This window comes from Rutidosis leptorrhynchoides, chromosome 6 (assembly GCF_046630445.1).
Source record: "Rutidosis leptorrhynchoides isolate AG116_Rl617_1_P2 chromosome 6, CSIRO_AGI_Rlap_v1, whole genome shotgun sequence".
NCBI classification, from domain to species: Eukaryota; Viridiplantae; Streptophyta; class Magnoliopsida; order Asterales; family Asteraceae; genus Rutidosis; species Rutidosis leptorrhynchoides.
The window spans coordinates 185,299,039-185,317,677 of record NC_092338.1 but is presented as its reverse complement, the minus strand read 5'-3'; the positions used below and the strand labels follow the sequence as shown (position 1 = coordinate 185,317,677).

The 18,639-nt window shown below is 32.5% G+C and overlaps 1 protein-coding gene across 1 annotated transcript; it reads right to left on the bottom strand.

Annotated features, from left to right (window-relative positions):
- Window positions 1-1,330: 1,330 nt before the first annotated feature.
- On the bottom strand, window positions 1,331-4,955 carry LOC139853378 (uncharacterized). Its single transcript, XM_071842766.1, has 3 exons — window positions 4,512-4,955; window positions 3,176-3,799; window positions 1,331-2,192 (listed from the first exon to the last, which is right to left on the bottom strand). Exons 2-3 carry the CDS (start codon window positions 3,754-3,756, stop codon window positions 1,511-1,513), a joined length of 1,263 nt encoding a protein of 420 aa, XP_071698867.1. The 5' UTR covers window positions 3,757-3,799; window positions 4,512-4,955; the 3' UTR covers window positions 1,331-1,510.
- Between the last annotated feature and the right edge of the window lie 13,684 nt (window positions 4,956-18,639).

The following is an 18,639-nucleotide window of genomic DNA, read 5'->3' as shown; positions in this document are numbered from 1 at the left end:
TGTAGAAAAACTTTTGTTATCTGATCATTAATTACAGCCTACACGTGTTCATTGCAGGATAAATTTATGCATGATCTCCATAGCCGAATCCAGTAGAAGATGTCTATTTTGAATTCCCTTACCGTCCACTGATGCTCCCTACATGCCATTTACAAACAAGCCTCCACCACTGGTTTTCTTTACTCCATAGCACTGAACCAACAAAAAACTACTTTCCTTCAAGTTTACTATCAATAAATTTATTCAGTTGATACATGACAGTCGATATCTACTAATACTCAATATTACCTGTACCTTGCACTCTCATTTTAATACTTATTATTTGTTGGTTTTGTGTATTGTTGCCTTCCGTTGACGCTGGGTGAAAACAAAAACACCCCCTCATGTTTTGTCATGTTAATCATTATTCAGTTCTTTATCTTACAAACTAAGCTTATTAACCTGAAAATGAGACATTGCCTACTACGTGCAACGCATGGGCATTACACACTAGTCTAGATAAATTTCAACTTAGTCCAAAATAAATTTACATAAATAAATCGAAATAGATTATATTTATTTATTTATTTATTTATCTAAAAGTGTTTAATAATTGGCTTTGTACCCGACTTATGCTCACCAACTCACCAAGCCAAGTCAATCGAGATTGCACTTCCATTTTTTAACAATCCATATCATATTTGGTGACCGATTCAATACACATCTACTATTCCACTTGTCTCAGAGTGGTGGCAGTGTGACAGCCGGATGAAATTCCACTTTTCATCAATACAGATCTTATAAACAAAAACAAAAAAACTCAATACACATCTTATAAAATCAATTCATATTCACATGTCCTATAAATTGTGAGTGTTAGCACATGCTACCACAACTTCACGTCTTCATGCTTGGCTCCGCCTTTGCATACCTTGACCAAGTACCCAAAACCCGCTGGGTAGCCTTCAATTTCCACTCACGAATACAATTGATACAACCGAGTAAACTTCAAACACAACTTTATGTTCGCTTGTTCTCGGCGGGAATGTCTTGATTCCGCCGGGTACTATTATACCACTAAAACCATAAAATTCGTTATACTCTGTTTCTAACTTCACCCCTCAACAGGTACGCCCCAAAAGAGTTGTCATATTTTTCATTTACTTTTACAACGGAAAATCTACAATAAACTCATACATTATGTACAAAATCATAAATATCACACATACCGAAATCAAGATGGAACCCACAAAATCTTAGTTGTTTAGGTCAAACTCATAAAAACTAAGCTCGCCATCATCTTATATGTTTGAGATCTTTATGTTCTTAAACTCATTAAGTTCAATTCCAGTTTGTTATAACAAGTACATACCCTAACAAGAACAATTTTCTCAAACTAGAAACAAGTAACATCCTGTACAATTATTTCAGATATTACAACAATTACGAGAATACAACACAAGAAAACATTAGTTAGCTTCCTTAATACCATTAAAACATAATTTTTTCAACTTTTAGGTTACGAAAAACTTCACCAAGAATGGCGGTTTCCCCTCCTAAACCTTCTCCTAAACGGCTTGCAAGCCTCAATACTCAGATCAACTGCAACGGCTAGAGCCATAAAGATAGCCGCATCTTCTACGCAAGTTACATGTCTCATCGCTAACTGAACCATCGGTTTACCCCGCTTAGCTTCTCCTTGGACCCTACAACTCATAACAAACCCGCCTGCAACCGGACTTAGTCCCGCAAAATCACCACTACTTTGTGGGCTCGGGATATTAGAGTTAGATGTGGCCTGACGATCTGTATCTATAAAAAACTCGCCACCCCGTTCGGCGTTCAATAATATTTCAGACATTAGTAGCTCTCCGCCATCTTGACCATCGGATAAAAGATGGAAACGGACGAATATCGAGTCTTTAGAGCCACAACGTTCACGCCATGCCTCGAGTTTACCCCATGGAAGCCAGTTTTCAGGGCGGAAAGTGTCGGGCCGGACGATTAGCCACGAGCCCGGGTTAGATCGGGCTACCCAATCACAACCTGATGAAGGTACAAAAGGTGTGGTCATGAATGCTGCTGCTACAGCCGAACCTGATAAATCGTGTATTTTCACTTTCCACCCTTTTCTTTCTCTTCGTTCTGTTTCCTGATCCGTACCGTCACATGTAGTTGACCAGTAGTTGTTCAATGGGTCTACCTGTGCGACCCTGCATAGTTCACGACAAAAGTTTAGGAATTGGTTAAAAACAACTAAAGGAGCATATAGAGTTTGCAATGCGTGCAGCGTGCGAGTCAGATTATTTATTGTATGGGTTGGGCTGTGTAGGTTCCAGTAACCATGTTGGTTTTTGTCCAAATTCTAAGAATTAAATTTTATGAGCATTGTGGGTAACGGGTCAAAATGGATGGGTGTCAAAATGGGCAATTCTGTACTAAAAGTAAGTTTTTTTAGGCACACCTAACAGTTTTTATTGTCCAAAATTTGTAACTTTTTGTAAATAATTTGTGTCAACTATCATAAGTAAAAGTTACTCCATCCGTCTTAAGAAAACAAGAACAGTCACATTTGACATTTGACTTTTGAAAGTCTGTCTTTTTCAACTATGACCTAAAAAGTTTTTGTTAGTGTTATATAATTTAACTTGAACAAACTTAAAACTAAGTCTATTTATATAAAATTTCATTTCATCAAATTGTATATGGCACATATAAAATAGTTAAAGTCAAACTTGGAAAAGAAAGACAGAAGTATACGACTTTGTTAAAAACAATTAAAGGAGCATATAGAGTTTGCAATACGTGCGAGTCAGATTATTTTCGTATGGGTCGGGCTGTGTAGGTACTGGACTTCTGGTAACCCAGTTGCTTCTTGTCCAACTTTTGAAGACTTGAATTATATGAGCATTTTGGGTAACGGGTCAAAATGGGCAATGCTATACTAAAAAAAAGTTTTATTTAGACGAACCTAACACTTTATATCGTCCATAATTTCATTAATTTGTAACTTTCTGAAAATAATTAGGGTCAACTATCATCAGTAAATGTTATATTTTTTCACCAAGAGTATATGAGTAATACTTTAAAATTAATTACTAAAATTAAACTTATGTGAAATATGACCCGTTTGTACACATAAATATAACCCAAATGGCCTCTTTAAAAATAAGTTGAAATATGAGCAATACTTCACCTGTCTTGACTAAACTTGCAACTGAAAATCGGCTGCTTAACGCTTCCTTGAATCTGAACAATTTGAGGACTCAATTTCGCTTCATCTTCAAACTGAAAAACATATCTTGGATCCGGGTCCAATTTAACCCGTATATGAAGCTCAGCTAAAGATTTTCTCATCTTCCCAATACCTATCCACCCGCTGAAAAGTACAACGGGTTTACCTTCACCCCATTCGGGTCCCACGTCCAATTTAAACGTCCCAACCTGTTGTCGTTTAACCCCAACTCCACATGAGTGGGACCCTTTACGACCGGTGAACACAACAATTTCTAAACATGCTTGGGGAGTATAGAAACAACCAGGCGTAAGTAACGCCTTTAAATCCGATTTTTCAAGGTAAAAACTTGACGCAATGATATGAGAATCTGGTGTGGCTTCAGGGGACGATAAAATCGGGATCGATGCAATTTGAGGCGGGAAACCTCGAAGACGAATTTCACATGTACACGGAGAAGAAAAAACATGGATTCCAGGTTTTTCGGGATATCGTAATCCAAGTGAACTTATTGATAACCTTATAAAAGCTTGAGGATCCATTGTTGTCACAAATACTTCCCCATTGAGGTTAATAGATCAAAACCTACCACATAAATAAAGAAAATTATTTTGGTTTGAAATCACAATAATCAGTTTTTTAGGTATCGGGTTAACGTTTTGTGTACTTAAGTGCACAGAACTTAAGCACAGTAAACGCATAAATGAGGATAAATTCTGTAAATTTTAGAAACTTAGGGGGAGATGAAGCATACTTTTTTTAACAACTTGTTCTAAAATGCATCTAAAGTAAATGCTCTTAAGTCTTAACTGTACGGATGTTACCCCAGTTGATTAATTAAGACCAAACAAATCAACTTTGAAAAACTGATAATTGATTTCATTGACACAGGGAGGGGGCTAGCACATGCATCACCTTCAAGCACTCAATTCAAGATATAATTAACTTAAAAATAACAAACCATATGTAAAATTGTAACATAATCAAACACCCAATAACAAAAGGCTACCTTTTCTGCAGAATTTGGTCAAATATTTGACCAAGCAAACAAACAAACCAACCCACAAGCATTACCCAAGAATTGTTTTATTTTTTACTATCATGAACTACTCCTAACAATTGCAACACAATATGAGTTTCGATTAAAACTAAAATTAGTCTGAAATTTGATTAATAAATGGAAAACAAAACAAATTGAAAAAGACTGCAATTATGGAAGAAAAAGAAGAAAAAAAAAAGTGTGATAAAAACAGTAAAAGATAAAAAGAAAGAGCAAAATTTACTAAAAAGGAGTCACCTTTACTAACTCAAATTCTTCTCTTTCTTCAAAAGAGACTCAAAAAGCAAGGAAAAACAACAGCAGCTTTTAAACCTGCAATTTAGACCAATCCATACTCTAGAAAAAACTTCATTTCACTTGTAATACATGATGCATTATTAGTATATCTTTGGGTTCTTGGAACACAATCTTTCTCTAAAAAGATCAGATTTTATTTTAATAATGTAAAAAATCGATCTTGGAAGATGGGTATGATCAATAATTGAAGTAAACACCAAACCCACCAAGAAAGTCACGTAGACTTTTTAGAGATCACCAGATACCCAATTAAATAAAATTATACTCCACTATACTATTTTTGGGTGTGTGAAATTGAGTATAAGTTCAGATATATATGAGAAATGAATAAAAATATTTGGATTTGGATACGGATATATGTCTGGATGAATGTATCTGTGAATTTTATATTTTATAAAGATGGAACATGTGAGAAAGAGAGAGAGGGTTTTGATGAATCATTTTGAGAAGAAATAGACGGAGGAAGTGAGAATTTTACAATTCTTATATCTTTGTAGTATCTTGTTTTGCTGTTTATATTCATTATTATTATTAATTATTAATTATTAATTATTATACCCCTTTTTCTACGTGGACTTAGAAATTGAGAGAGAGATATGGGAAGAAATAGAAATTTATAGAAAATACCTACAACTTTATAAATATTACTATTTTAGTCCCTTTTACCGGTTTTTTCTTTATAGTTTGTCTTTTGTAAATCTAACATCTAGCTGTTAGAGTTCGAGTTGAAATTAAAAGTTGTAATGAAAGTTGGAGGAGAGTGTGGAGTTGGACGTGAAGCTTATTGTTTATGTCTTTTGTGAAACTAGTTGGACTTGTAGCTAAAATATATGAATTTATACAAAAGTACATATAAAACCATTATAAGAGATATTTATTTTTAATTTCTTCTTTCGTAAGCTCGTAATTTAAGATACTTTAACTATCTTATGTTTTTCTAGAGCTTATTTTTCAGAAGTTGTTATAATTTTATCTAACAAAAAATGCTAGTTGCCGGAGCTTATAAATAATAAACTTACGTTTATATAAGTTCGTGTGCCAAACAATATCTGACATAATGCATGACCTACTTCATTTTTTTTTTTTTGGAACGGCTGAAAATTATATAAAAAACTAGCAAGGCGCTAGAGCATTACAAAGATAAAAGAGCGGTTTGCAACCAAGAATTCCAATTTAGATTAGCTTTCATATAATGAGACGAAAGCCAATCAGGAGAGGAAAGAACGATACAATCAATTATATGACAATTTTTAACCTTAGAGGGATCGAAGATTGAGCCGTTTCTAAAGCGCCATAAGGTCCAAAGTGTGGCGTAACAAATAACCCCAATGATGATGCGATCCGCATGAACTACTTCATGTATATATGTTCTCTCTAACTCTAATATGTGTATCCTTTTTTTTTTGGTAAAGGGTTATACCCGGTGAAATTTTATTAAGAATCAAGATATAACAATGAAGTGCGAAACAGCAAAGAGGCATTCCTCAAAGCCGACAACCAGGCACACAGGCCACAACCAAACAAAAGTCTAAATAACAATCTAGACTCCAAACCAATCTAAACAAAAAATAACATTAAGGGACCTTCCAAGCGTCTTTCATAACCCTCACACTCGACGAGTTCTTCCACGGAATAGAAATAATTTTCAACGAACTGTGAAAAAAATAACATAAACAAGCTTCCCATACAATCTTGATTCTTTCTTGAATAACCTGAGATTGCGCTATTGCCAAATGAAATACACTGCAGCAGCGAAAAGTAGCATAGCAACAATACTTTGGACCGATCGCTTGGTAGCAATCGGGGTCAAAGCTGTGATACAATCACGCCAGCTACAACCCGAGATGTTAACATCCATAGAGCTTTTCACTAACAACCATACCGGAGCAGAGTACGAACAACCAAAGAATAAATGGTCATGAGAGACCGGCTCACCACGATAAAAAGGACATACGATCGGATCATTACTTCTGCTACTAATATCCCAACTTTTCAAACGATCTTGAGTCTTGAGATGTTCCCCCATTAAAAGCCAAACAAGAAACGAGTGACGTGGAATGCAATGGGTATACCAAACTATGTCGTACCAAGGCACTTGAGGAGCTCTGCTACTAATATGTGTATCCTATGAAGTACTTAAAATATACAGAGTAGTAATACTCTCTTCGTTCAAATTCTATTATACTCGGACACAAAACACACAAGAAATATTGTTATTACTTAATATACTTTTTGTTTGGTTTCAATGATTTACCTATCTTTCGGTTTTATATGTATACTTTTACGGTATAAAATATGTTTACCTCTTTATATATATATATATATATATATATATATATATATATATATATATATATATATATATATATATATATATATATATATATATATATATATATATATATATATATATATATATATATATATATATATTGATCAATCCTAGATTATCCAATTACAGTTAATCAAGGATTGAGTGCAATGAGGGGGTATAATGGATGTCGATTATGATTTTGGGACCTTATTGTCATATTTCGTTAAGTGCTAAACGATCAACAACCATGTCCCGGTCTTCGTAAATTATCTTAACCAAATAATGATTTAGTCTCGGGCAAAGTCACGAGAGAAATCAATATGGCTAGGGCAACCCTTCCAGAATCAACAACCCTTAAATGAGAGGCCAAGCTCCCTATTTATAGGTCCAGGAGTTACGCGGAAGTAAGACTATGCGGGCACTTAGGCATTCCGCACAAATACTGCGAGAAGCCTTCGCACTCTTTAATGTTCTGCGCAATCCTACCGCATTCACTCCGCGGTTTATCTGTCTTGTGCGTTCACCTCTAAAAGGCCTTCCGCACTAAAAATATACATATACATAAGTATGTATATGATCATATATATATATATATATATATATATATATATATATATATATATATAAAGTGAAATATTCATTTGAATTCTTAATTTTACTTGAGATCTTACAATCACATGTGATTGTCCCGCGTTTTTAATCCTAACCAATCACATGTGATTGTCCTGCGTTTTTAATTCTAGCAATTGATTATATTGATCAAAGGGTTGAAATTTAACCTCTAATTTTAAGCAAAATTAAGAATACAAATAAATATTTTCATGTATAAAAGTAAACAATTAATTTGAGACATTCTAACAAAATATATTAGAGAATAGATATGACACTAGAGCAATACAATCTTTACATGTTTGTGACCTAAGAGGATGATTTGTTGTTGTTAATCAAAATGAATACAAATGATGGAATATTTAAATTAACAAATAGAAGGGTGATGAGATCACCTAGAACTTGAACATAATAATATCGACAAAGCTATTTAACAGTTTTATAAACACATGTATTTTAGTATGTCAATTCTTGCCTAAACTACTTGAGTTTCATATAATTTAAAAAAATCTCTTTTGTAGACACCTATATATATATATATATACACACAAAGATTTTTCAATATTTTTATGATGTACGTTTATTATATTATATTATATTATACTTATACACTAAACCTACTAAACCTCCTCTCAAATTTGGTCGTTTCAGTTTTACCGCGTTCTGAGTTTGCGTTCACATTACAAATGGTCCTCCAACTTTCGCACAAATTACACAACAACCCCTCAACTTTACACTTTTTCAGAGGTAAAAAACGTAAATTTATAATTTAATTAAAATAAAAAAACCTTACTCCACCCGAATTTATAACGGGTCCTATCTTCTCGCTCGGTGCGAGTTAAATTTTTCCGAGGTCACCGTTCAACTTGAAAAAATCTCACGAACTCAACGGGACTAACTATATGCAAAACGGACATCGTTAAAAAAACACTAAATAACGGGCCCTATATTCACGTTCGGTGCGAGTTAAATTTTTCCGAGACCACCGTTCAACTCGAAATAATTTTACGAATACAACGCGACTAACTATACGCGAAACGGACATCATTAAAAAAAATAAATATTTCAGGTTATATTACATACATATATATACATATACAACGCGACTAACTATACGCGAAACGGAAAATTGGACCGCGCGTCGAATACAACCGCAGCAACGCGCGGTCGGATTTTTTCTAGTTATATTATATCTAAGAAAAAAGTGGAAGAAATGATAAAGTTTAGAAAACTAAACAGTATAGTGTAAGACACATCATAGATGAACGCCTACAAGATGTATTGCTTGATCCAACTTCATAATTCGACTGTTACTGTTATATTTTAAAGAAATCGTGACTTGTGATTTGATGAGTACAAATGAATATTTTCATGTATAAAAGTAAACAATTAATTTGAGACATTCTAACAAAATATATTAGAGAATAGATATGACACTAGAGCAATACAATCTTTACATGTTTGTGACCTAAGAGGATGATTTGTTGTTGTTAATCAAAATGAATACAAATGATGGAATATTTAAATTAACAAATAGAAGGGTGATGAGATCACCTAGAACTTGAACATAATAATATCGACAAAGCTATTTAACAGTTTTATAAACACATGTATTTTAGTATGTCAATTCTTGCCTAAACTACTTGAGTTTCATATAATTTAAAAAAATCTCTTTTGTAGACACCTATATATATATATATATATATATATATATATATATATATATATATATATATATATATATATATATATATATACACAAAGATTTTTCAATATTTTTATGATGTACGTTTATTATATCTAAGAAAAAAGTGGAAGAAATGATAAAGTTTAGAAAACTAAACAGTATAGTGTAAGACACATCATAGATGAACGCCTACAAGATGTATTGCTTGATCCAACTTCATAATTCGACTGTTACTGTTATATTCTAAAGAAATCGTGACTTGTTTTATTATTTAAGAAAAACTGGCATTTTAAACCACATCTTATGTTAAAAGTTTTTGACATGTTAACTTAAACATTGCAATTTTTGAAAAAGAAAAATCTAACAGTGATGTGAGAGTGTCATATTTTAAAATAAAAGTATGTTATAGTGAGTGTCAAATTTGAGTGTTAAATATTTATTGAAATGTTTTGAATAATATGATAAAATGTGAGTGATTGGAACCGCATCTTATGTTAATACTTATTGAGACCGTTGAGTTAAACATTGCATTTTTTTAAAAAGAGAGAAAAATCTAACTTTGATGTGGTAGTTTCATGTTTTGTAAGTTTGTTATGAGGAGTGTCAAATTTAAATTTAAGTGTTAAATTTTTGTTAGAAATTTTTTTGAGTAATACACTAAAATTATGATTTGAAGTTAGGTGTAATATAAATAAATTATTAATATAAAACTTGAAGTGTCATATTCTAATTGGTTGAAACAAATCCTAAGCATGTTATTGTGCCCGTCTTTTTCGTGACTAGCGCCTTGAAGGCCTCAAATATGAAGTTCCATAATGTGTAAAATTCGTCAAAATATAGTCACGTGGATTTCACGACCAATTTAAACCCCCGTAAGGGCTGGTTTTATTGATACCATTCTTAAGGGAGCGTTCACCAACAAGGTATCCAATCGCGGACGCATGAATGCCCTCTAATGGGGGCGTTGTTTGGCTTCGTTATGCGAAGTGTTTAGCAAGAAAGCACGAGAAAAATGGGCATTCAATCAAGAAAGAAGTTGTAGATCCATTTCGGAGAGGAGAACAAGAAATATGCCGGTGGTGATCTACAAGACTTTATGCTATTTGTCCAACGTTATATGTATTTGTTTTTAAATAATTGAGTAGCTCTTACCACCACAATTATCAAAACCTAATTTGTTTCTAAATTAGTACTTAATTTGCAACGAATTTTACAAAACCAAGCTATGTTCAACCGTTTTATGCATATATGAAATCAAAGCTAGTCAACTAATACATGTTCTGACTAATCGGGTACAGCTTTTTTTTTTTTAACGGCGATTCCGGCATCGAATACTCTCATTTGTCACCCATACACGCGTTAGGAGAAACCCAATTCGCGACGGTGTTGGCAGTACCATCGAAGGTTGGGAAAACCCCCAGAGACCTTCTCAAATCGCATTGATGTTGGCAGTACCATCAAGTTAGATCTCACCCCATACCACTCAAGCCAAGCTTAGGTGGTACAATTCGGTTACAGTTAAGTTCGTGTTTCACTAACTTTTGGCACATGAGCTCTAAACCTTAGTTCTACAGTAACTCTAGATTTTCCCTATAAATATAGGGATCTCTCCCTATACTAAGGCACCACGTTAGTGCCTCCGGCAACCTCCCATTGTCATCTAGAGTTTTTCCTACACTTTGCAAGATATTTTCCCATGCCCCGATTAACTGAGTCTCAATCGGGCGACGATTAGCCTTTGATCACCCTCGAGATCGCTCGGATCTCTCGAACTGGGTTATTCATGGTGACACACCGGAGAATTAAGTCATCAATCTCTTAAAAAAACCCAATTATTATTACACTCAAGTGTAACTTAGCCTTCCAATTTATTGGTACGGTAAACATTACTACGTAATTAACAAGAGTGCTTACATTTAACGGAGAATGTTTAATCCTTACTAGTTGCACTTTGAAGCATTGTCTTTAAAAAAACAAATTTAATCTCGAAGTGGCGGGCAACCCTCGCGAAAGATAATATGTCGATATTGTAATATGCATGTGAGAAGTAATATGTCAATAAATAGGAGAGCAGTAATATGTAAATATGTATGTATCAAGTGTTCCGTATTCAGTTTCAAAGTGTATGATTTAAAATTGAACCAAGTGAAAACGAAAAAAAGGATTGGATTTGATTTTTCAATTTTCTCTTTTTGAACTCAATTAATCCGAATACCACTTTCAATAATAATACTACTATACTAATATATATTAAATTAAATCTTATATATATATATATATATATATATATATATATATATATATATATATATATACACTACAAATAAATTCAAAAATCAAAAGTCAATTTTTTTAAAATAAAAAATAATAATAATAAAAAGACAAATTAAAAATGGATTTTACGATTATTTGATATTTGTGTTTTTCTGAGTTTAACGGAAACTAAACTAAATTTAAAGGTTGGTTTTGATTTTCAATTTCGAATTCAAATTCGATTTTATTTTCGATTTTGTTATCAAAAAATTAAAATCAAACAAAACGAACTGAATAAATCAAGAAAACTTAAAATCGAACAACTAAACATCTATTATATATATAGCGTGAAGATCCAAAGAGAATCAAGGGTATGAGAGAACTCAGAGAACTCACAGACTGAGCTCAATCTATTTCTCTCTGAATTTATTCAATATGTGTGTGTGTGTGAATAAGCTAACACAATTCATTAAAGGCAAAAGTATAAAGGTCCAAAGTGTAATATATCAAAATATGAGAGCGTAGATTGTAAACTAGTTAAGCATAGTGTACATAGTTCTGAATCGGGTACAGCTGTAAACAACGCATAAGTTGTTGACACCCAAATAGTAAAAAAGAAAAAAGGAGAATCGTTTTCACACAAGTTGTCTTTAGTTTTTTATATTTTAAGCATAAAACTACGTTTTATGTATCTTAAATCTTATCTTATTGTTATATACTCCGTAAAATACATTCTACCGCCGAATTAGTCTGTTAAAAATTGCTAAATATACAAGTCAACACCTAAGACTATCGTCATATAGTTGTATTTGTGCAAAAGATACGTTGTTGTAATATGATCAAAAGTAAAACTTATGGGTAGTTTGAGTGCTAAATTTGCAAAAAAATAGTTGATAGATTGTTTTAACTCCGACAATTGTGTAAACTCGATCAAAGTTTGAGATTTTACGAGGGTGTATAATAATCAATCGAATTAATCTACTCGTTTGGATTGAATCGATTAATATCTTTTAAGTAATCGAACTCCGGTGATGACTGGAATTCGATGTGATTGTCTGTAGATGACATATTGAGCAGAGTAACGACGTATTGATTGTGTGTTGGATTGTGTGTGTAATGAATGATCCGAAGGTGTATTTATAGACGCCAACAGTTTGTTAGAAAATGATGACGTGACATCTGTCTCGTTCATGATTGTAATAAACTATCGTAACAAATTTTCCTAAAGATTCGGGTCGACGTGGCACAGACGCTCCATTCGTGTGTTAATACCCAGATATTTTTGATTCTTCGTGTGCAAGATACAGGGTACGCTACACACTGCCAAGTGAAAGGACTTACGTGTAAACACAACCTTTAAAATCGTCAAGTGTTCCCTCACGACATTCTCCATCCGGATGGTCTCTTATATGAGTTGCACGTTAGAGTTACATCAGACATTCTCTATCCGGCTAGTTTCTAAATGACTCACTGTTTTATCCGGGTTTTGCTTAGTCGGCGTCAATGTCGGTCTTTCGCCTGCCATATGCCTATCCGGCTGGCGTCCATGTGGCTTGTACGTCATCCTATTGTCAGCAGACGACTTTATTTGAACAGTTGTTTTGCTTCCGGCCTGTGACAGCACACACTTTTGGATTTCTTTTGATGTTGTATCTGATAAATATGGGTAAGTTGTATGCGAATAAGACTTATTTAATACGAATCAAATATGTGTATCATCAAGTCCCCCCCCCATTTCGTAACGTCATCTGGTTAATGATACGTTGCCAAACTCAAAATATTATGACTGATTTGACGTGTATTAAACGCTTGTGTTTGAAAAGACACTTTTTTGTGACGCGCCATTTTCAATGCATGTTATCTCCTTTTTGAAATTCAAATCATTACCCTAAAAAGTACCCTTGTGACTTTTTCCATACCTTTTCGACACATGTACTTCATCTCCATCGTTCAGTTTCATTGTTTCTTCCCTACAAATACATTCCGTCTTCCCTTACTTCATTTTACGCTATCAAACTTTTTCAAACGAACATTTTTCCAAGATTCTGCAATCTTCTTCTTTTCTTCTTTAAGGTTAGATTTTCTTCCTGTGCTTTTTACGTGTTGATTTATTTTCATTTTATTTTCTACAAAATGGCTAGCTGATATCGGCCAAAAAGTTATGTTTTTACCCTTGATATTAAGGCCCAAAACAATAAAGTTACAAATTTTATAGCCAAATTAAGCGTTTATTTGCTTTATTTGAAAGATCAAGTAATTATGAAGACGATGTAAGAAGAATCGAATAAAACGAGCTTATAACGAAGAATCTAGAGCGAAAACAATGAAACACGAGTTACGACTCTGGGAACCAAGTTACGATCCTGGAAATCAACAAAAACGACCAAGGAAGACAAGGATACATGGCCTACCCAAATGGCCTACACGACCGAAAAATGATCAACACGGGCTGCTAGTTACACGTTGTGATATATGTAAGAAATGATATTACTAAGTTAAGAAACTCGAAATGATATATATATATATATATATATATATATATATATATATATATATATATATATATATATATATATATATATATATATATATATATATATATATATATATATATATATATATATATATATATAACGATTATCGTTATGATAACGTCTACTAAATACATATGTATCATATTAAGATATTGATACACTATATTTAACATGATAAAATGATATTTAAATATATCATTAAGTGTGTTAACAATGAACTACATATGTAAAAACAAGACTACTAACTCAAGAATTACGAAACGAGACTTATATGTAACGATTATCGTTGTAACGATATTTTAATGTATATATCATATTAATAGATATTCATACATCATAATATCATGATAATATAATAATTTAACATCTCATTTGATATAATAAACATTGGGTTAACAACATAAATTGAGATCGTTAGCTTAAAGGTTTCAAAACAACACTTACATGTAACGACTAACGAAGACTTAACGACTCCATTAGAATGTATATACATGTTGTGTTTTGATATGTATTCTTACACTTTTGAAAGACTTCAAGACACATATCAAAGTACTTCTACTTAACAAAAATGCTTACAATTACATCCTCGTTCAGTTTCATCAACAATTCTACTCGTATGCACCTGTATTCGTACTCGTAAAATACACAGCTTTTAGATGTATGTACTATGAAATGTCCCGTTCATATTGATTATAAACGTTCCATATTAATTTATTTCGTTGCGAGGTTTTGACCTCTATATGAGACGTTTTTCAAAGACTGCATTCAATTTTAAAACAACCATAACCTTTATTATATCAATAAAGGTTTTTAAAAACATTACGTAGATTATCAAATAATGATAATCTAAAATATACTGTTTACACACGACCATTACATAATGGTTTACAATAGAAATATATTACATCGACATATGTTTCTTGAATGCAGTTTTTACACAATATCATACAATCATGGACTCCAAATCTTGTCCTTATTTTAGTATGCAACAGCGGAAGCTCTTACTATTCAACTGAGAATAAACATGCTTTAAACGTCAACAAAAATGTTGGTGAGTTATAGGTTTAACCTATATATATCAAATCGTAACAATAGACCACAAGATTTCATATTTCAATACACATCCCATACATAGAGATAAAATCATTCATATGGTGAACACCTGGTAACGGACATTAACAAGATGCATATATAAGAATATCCACATCACTCCGGGACACCCTTCGGATATGATATAAATTTCGAAGTACTAAAGCATCCGGTACTTTGGATGGGGTTTGTTAGGCCCAATAGATCTATCTTTAAGATTCGCGTCAATTAGGGTGTCTGTTCCTTAATTCTTAGATTACCAGACTTAATAAAAAGGGGCATATTCGATTTCGATAATTCAACCATAGAATGTAGTTTCACGTACTTGTATCTATTTTGTAAATCATTTATAAAACCTGCATGTATTCTCATCCCAAAAATATTAGATTTTAAAAGTGGGACTATAACTCACTTTCACAGATATTCCCTTCCTCGGAAATAAGACTTGGCCACGGATCGATTCACGAACCTATACAAATATGTACATATATATCAAAGTATGATCAAAATATAATTACAACCATTTTTTATTATGTTTTAAAGATTTGAGTGTATTAAGTCAGCTGTCCTCGTTAGTAACCTACAACTAGTTGTCCACAGTTAAATGTACAGAAAATAAATCGATATATATTATCTTGAATCAATCCACGACCCAGTGTATACACGTCTCAGGCTAGATCACAACTCAAAGTATATATTTTTTTGGAATCAACCTCAACCCTGTATAGCTAACTCCAATATTACTGCATATAGAGTGTCTATGGTTGTTTCAAATAATATATATACATGGGTCGATATGATTTGTCAAAACATTTGCATACGTGTCTATGGAGTCGTTAAGTCTTCGTTAGTCGTTACATGTAAGTGTTGTTTTGAAACCTTTAAGTTAACGATCTCAATTAATGTTGTTAACCCAATGTTTATTATATCAAATGAGATGTTAAATTATTATATTATCATGATATTATGATGTATGAATATCTCTTAATATGATATATACATTAAAATATCGTTACAACGTTAATCGTTACATATAAGTCTCGTTTCGTAATTCTTGAGTTAGTAGTCTTGTTTTTACATATGTAGTTCATTGTTAACACACTCAATGATATATTTAAATATCATTTTATCATGTTAAATATAGTGTATCAATATCTTAATATGATACATATGTATTTAGTAGACGTTATCATAACAATAATCGTTATATATATCATTTCGAGTTTCTTAACTTAGTAATCTCATTTCTTATGTATATCACACATTGTTAATATACTTAGTGAGATACTTACTCATCATAATCTCATGTTAACCATATATATATGTTTATATATACCACAACATGTAGTTTTTACAAATTTGTAACGTTCGTGAATCGCCGGTCAACTTGGGTGATCAATTGTCTATATGCAACTTATTTCATTTAATCAAGTCTTAACAAGTTTGATTGCTTAACACGTTGGAAACATTTGGTCATGTAAATATCAATCTCAATTAATATATATAAACATGGAAAAGTTCGGGTCACTACAGTACCTACCCGTTAAATAAATTTCGTCCCGAAATTTTAAGCTGTTGAAGGTGTTGACGAATCTTCTGGAAATAGATGCGGGTATTTCTTCTTCATCTGATCCTCACGCTCCCAGGTGAACTTGGGTCCTCTACGAGCATTCCATCGAACCTTAACTGTCACACCCCCAGTTAGGGCCTGGGTGAAATGTGACTTAATATCAAATCAACCAACATATTATAATATACGAGAACAATACTAAATGATAAAACAAACTTTATTGAGCACGCAGCGGAAAATGAAACGTAGTTACAATGATAGGAATAACAATAATGGAAATGTTCACATGCAGAAGTAATAAATGCGATATCTCTTGATCCTATGTCCAAGTAGCATCACATAAGCAGTAAGTATAAGAGCTTGAATCAAACAGCACCTGAGACAAAACATGCTAAAGTGTCAACCAAAAGGTTGAGTGAAGTTCATAGGTTTAACAAATAAGTTTGACCGTTTGTTTTAGACCACAAGATTTAATTTGTAAGGTTGATCTCCCGCAGGATCAAAAAGTTATGCCAGTGCGTGATATTTAGACTAAACGTTCAAGTTTGCCCCATGACAAGTTGTGTCTGTCCTTGTCGGTTTAAATTTCATTATCAAGTAATACAAAGACTGAGTCAAATGTATCGGGGACGTTACTCCCGATAGGCCTACCCCCAATAAATAAGCATGCCGCAGCACTTAAAAATATCACTGTAGGGACTTAGTCGGACATAGCCGGGTATAGCATAGTTTTAGCAGTTGGTACTTGTGTCTAAATTGTAAATAGTAAAAGCAGCATGTGTCTCACCCCAAATAAATTAAATAAGTTTGCTAGCAATAAAGAGTGGGGCTATGAATTCACCTTAGTAAGTAGAGAGAGTTATTCCTCAGAATAGAGAGTTGAACGAGTGAGCAGGAAAGTCAACCTATTGACATTTAAGAGTAGTTAAGTGTTTTGCCCATGTTTAAGTTTAAGTATGTGTTTAAGTATAGTTTGTTTTACTAAGTTTCTATTCCTAGTAAGTTACTATTTTTATAAAGTTTCTATTTTTAGAAAGTTTCTTATTTTACTAAGTTTCTATGACTAGAGAGTTTCTACTTTTATGAGTGTTTCCATTTTAGGATACTTGCCGTATTAGATAAGCTTCCAATCACCCCTTTCCCTTCGAATGGCTAATTTAGATCTAGGGGCTTGAGCCATAGGACCCTTTAAATCGGAAGTCCAAACCCTCTGCCTAGAATCTCGTAGAAACCATTCGTCAAGAAAGTTCGAAGATCTATACATCTCTAATACATATCCCAAAATGTTTGTGTGCTACAATATAAGTAGTAGGTTATAGGTGCTAGTAATAGTAATAGTATATACATGTTAAGTACTAGTATAAGTAGTATTAGGGTTTAAGGTTTTAATATGTATATGTATATATAAAAATATATATATATTTTTTTTACATGTATATATGTATATATAAATCTAGGTGTGTTTATGGATAACAAGTTTATAATATGAATATGAATTAACAAAAATTAAAGTTTATGTAAATAGTTTAGGGTTTATGTTATACCTTTGAAGATTCAAGATAATTAACAAAGAAAAGATGAACACGATGAAGATGGAAGATCAAAGCCTTAAAAATCTTGAAGAACTCCTTGAAGATTCTTGAAGAACACGAAGAACAAGCTTGAAGATCCGAATACCACAAGAGAGGGAGAGGGAGAGATTGTTTTTGAGAGAGGATTTTGGTGTGATTTGTGAATGAGAAACTAGGAGTTTATATAGTGCAAGTATTAGAGTGTTAGTCAACATAAGGATGTTCTAATTAATGATTTTATTTTATTTTATAATTTTTAGTCAACAATAGGTGGTACTAGTTTATATATATATTATTTTAATTTTTAGTCAACATAAGGATGTAATTGTTTAAGATTCTTTAGTCTCATTATTATTACTATTATTACTATTATTATTTTTTACATTTACTACATGATAAGTATTATTTTCTTTTTACTAATTCATGACTTGTATATATTTA

Excerpts from the sequence above, each read along its gene's own strand:
- LOC139853378 (XM_071842766.1), bottom strand. The coding sequence starts at position 3,756 with ATGGATCCTCAAGCTTTTATAAGGTTATCAATAAGTTCACTTGGATTA. Across the intron at positions 2,193-3,175 it reads TGCAAGTTTAGTCAAGACAG|GGTCGCACAGGTAGACCCAT; the intron begins GTGAAGTATTGC and ends TGAACTATGCAG.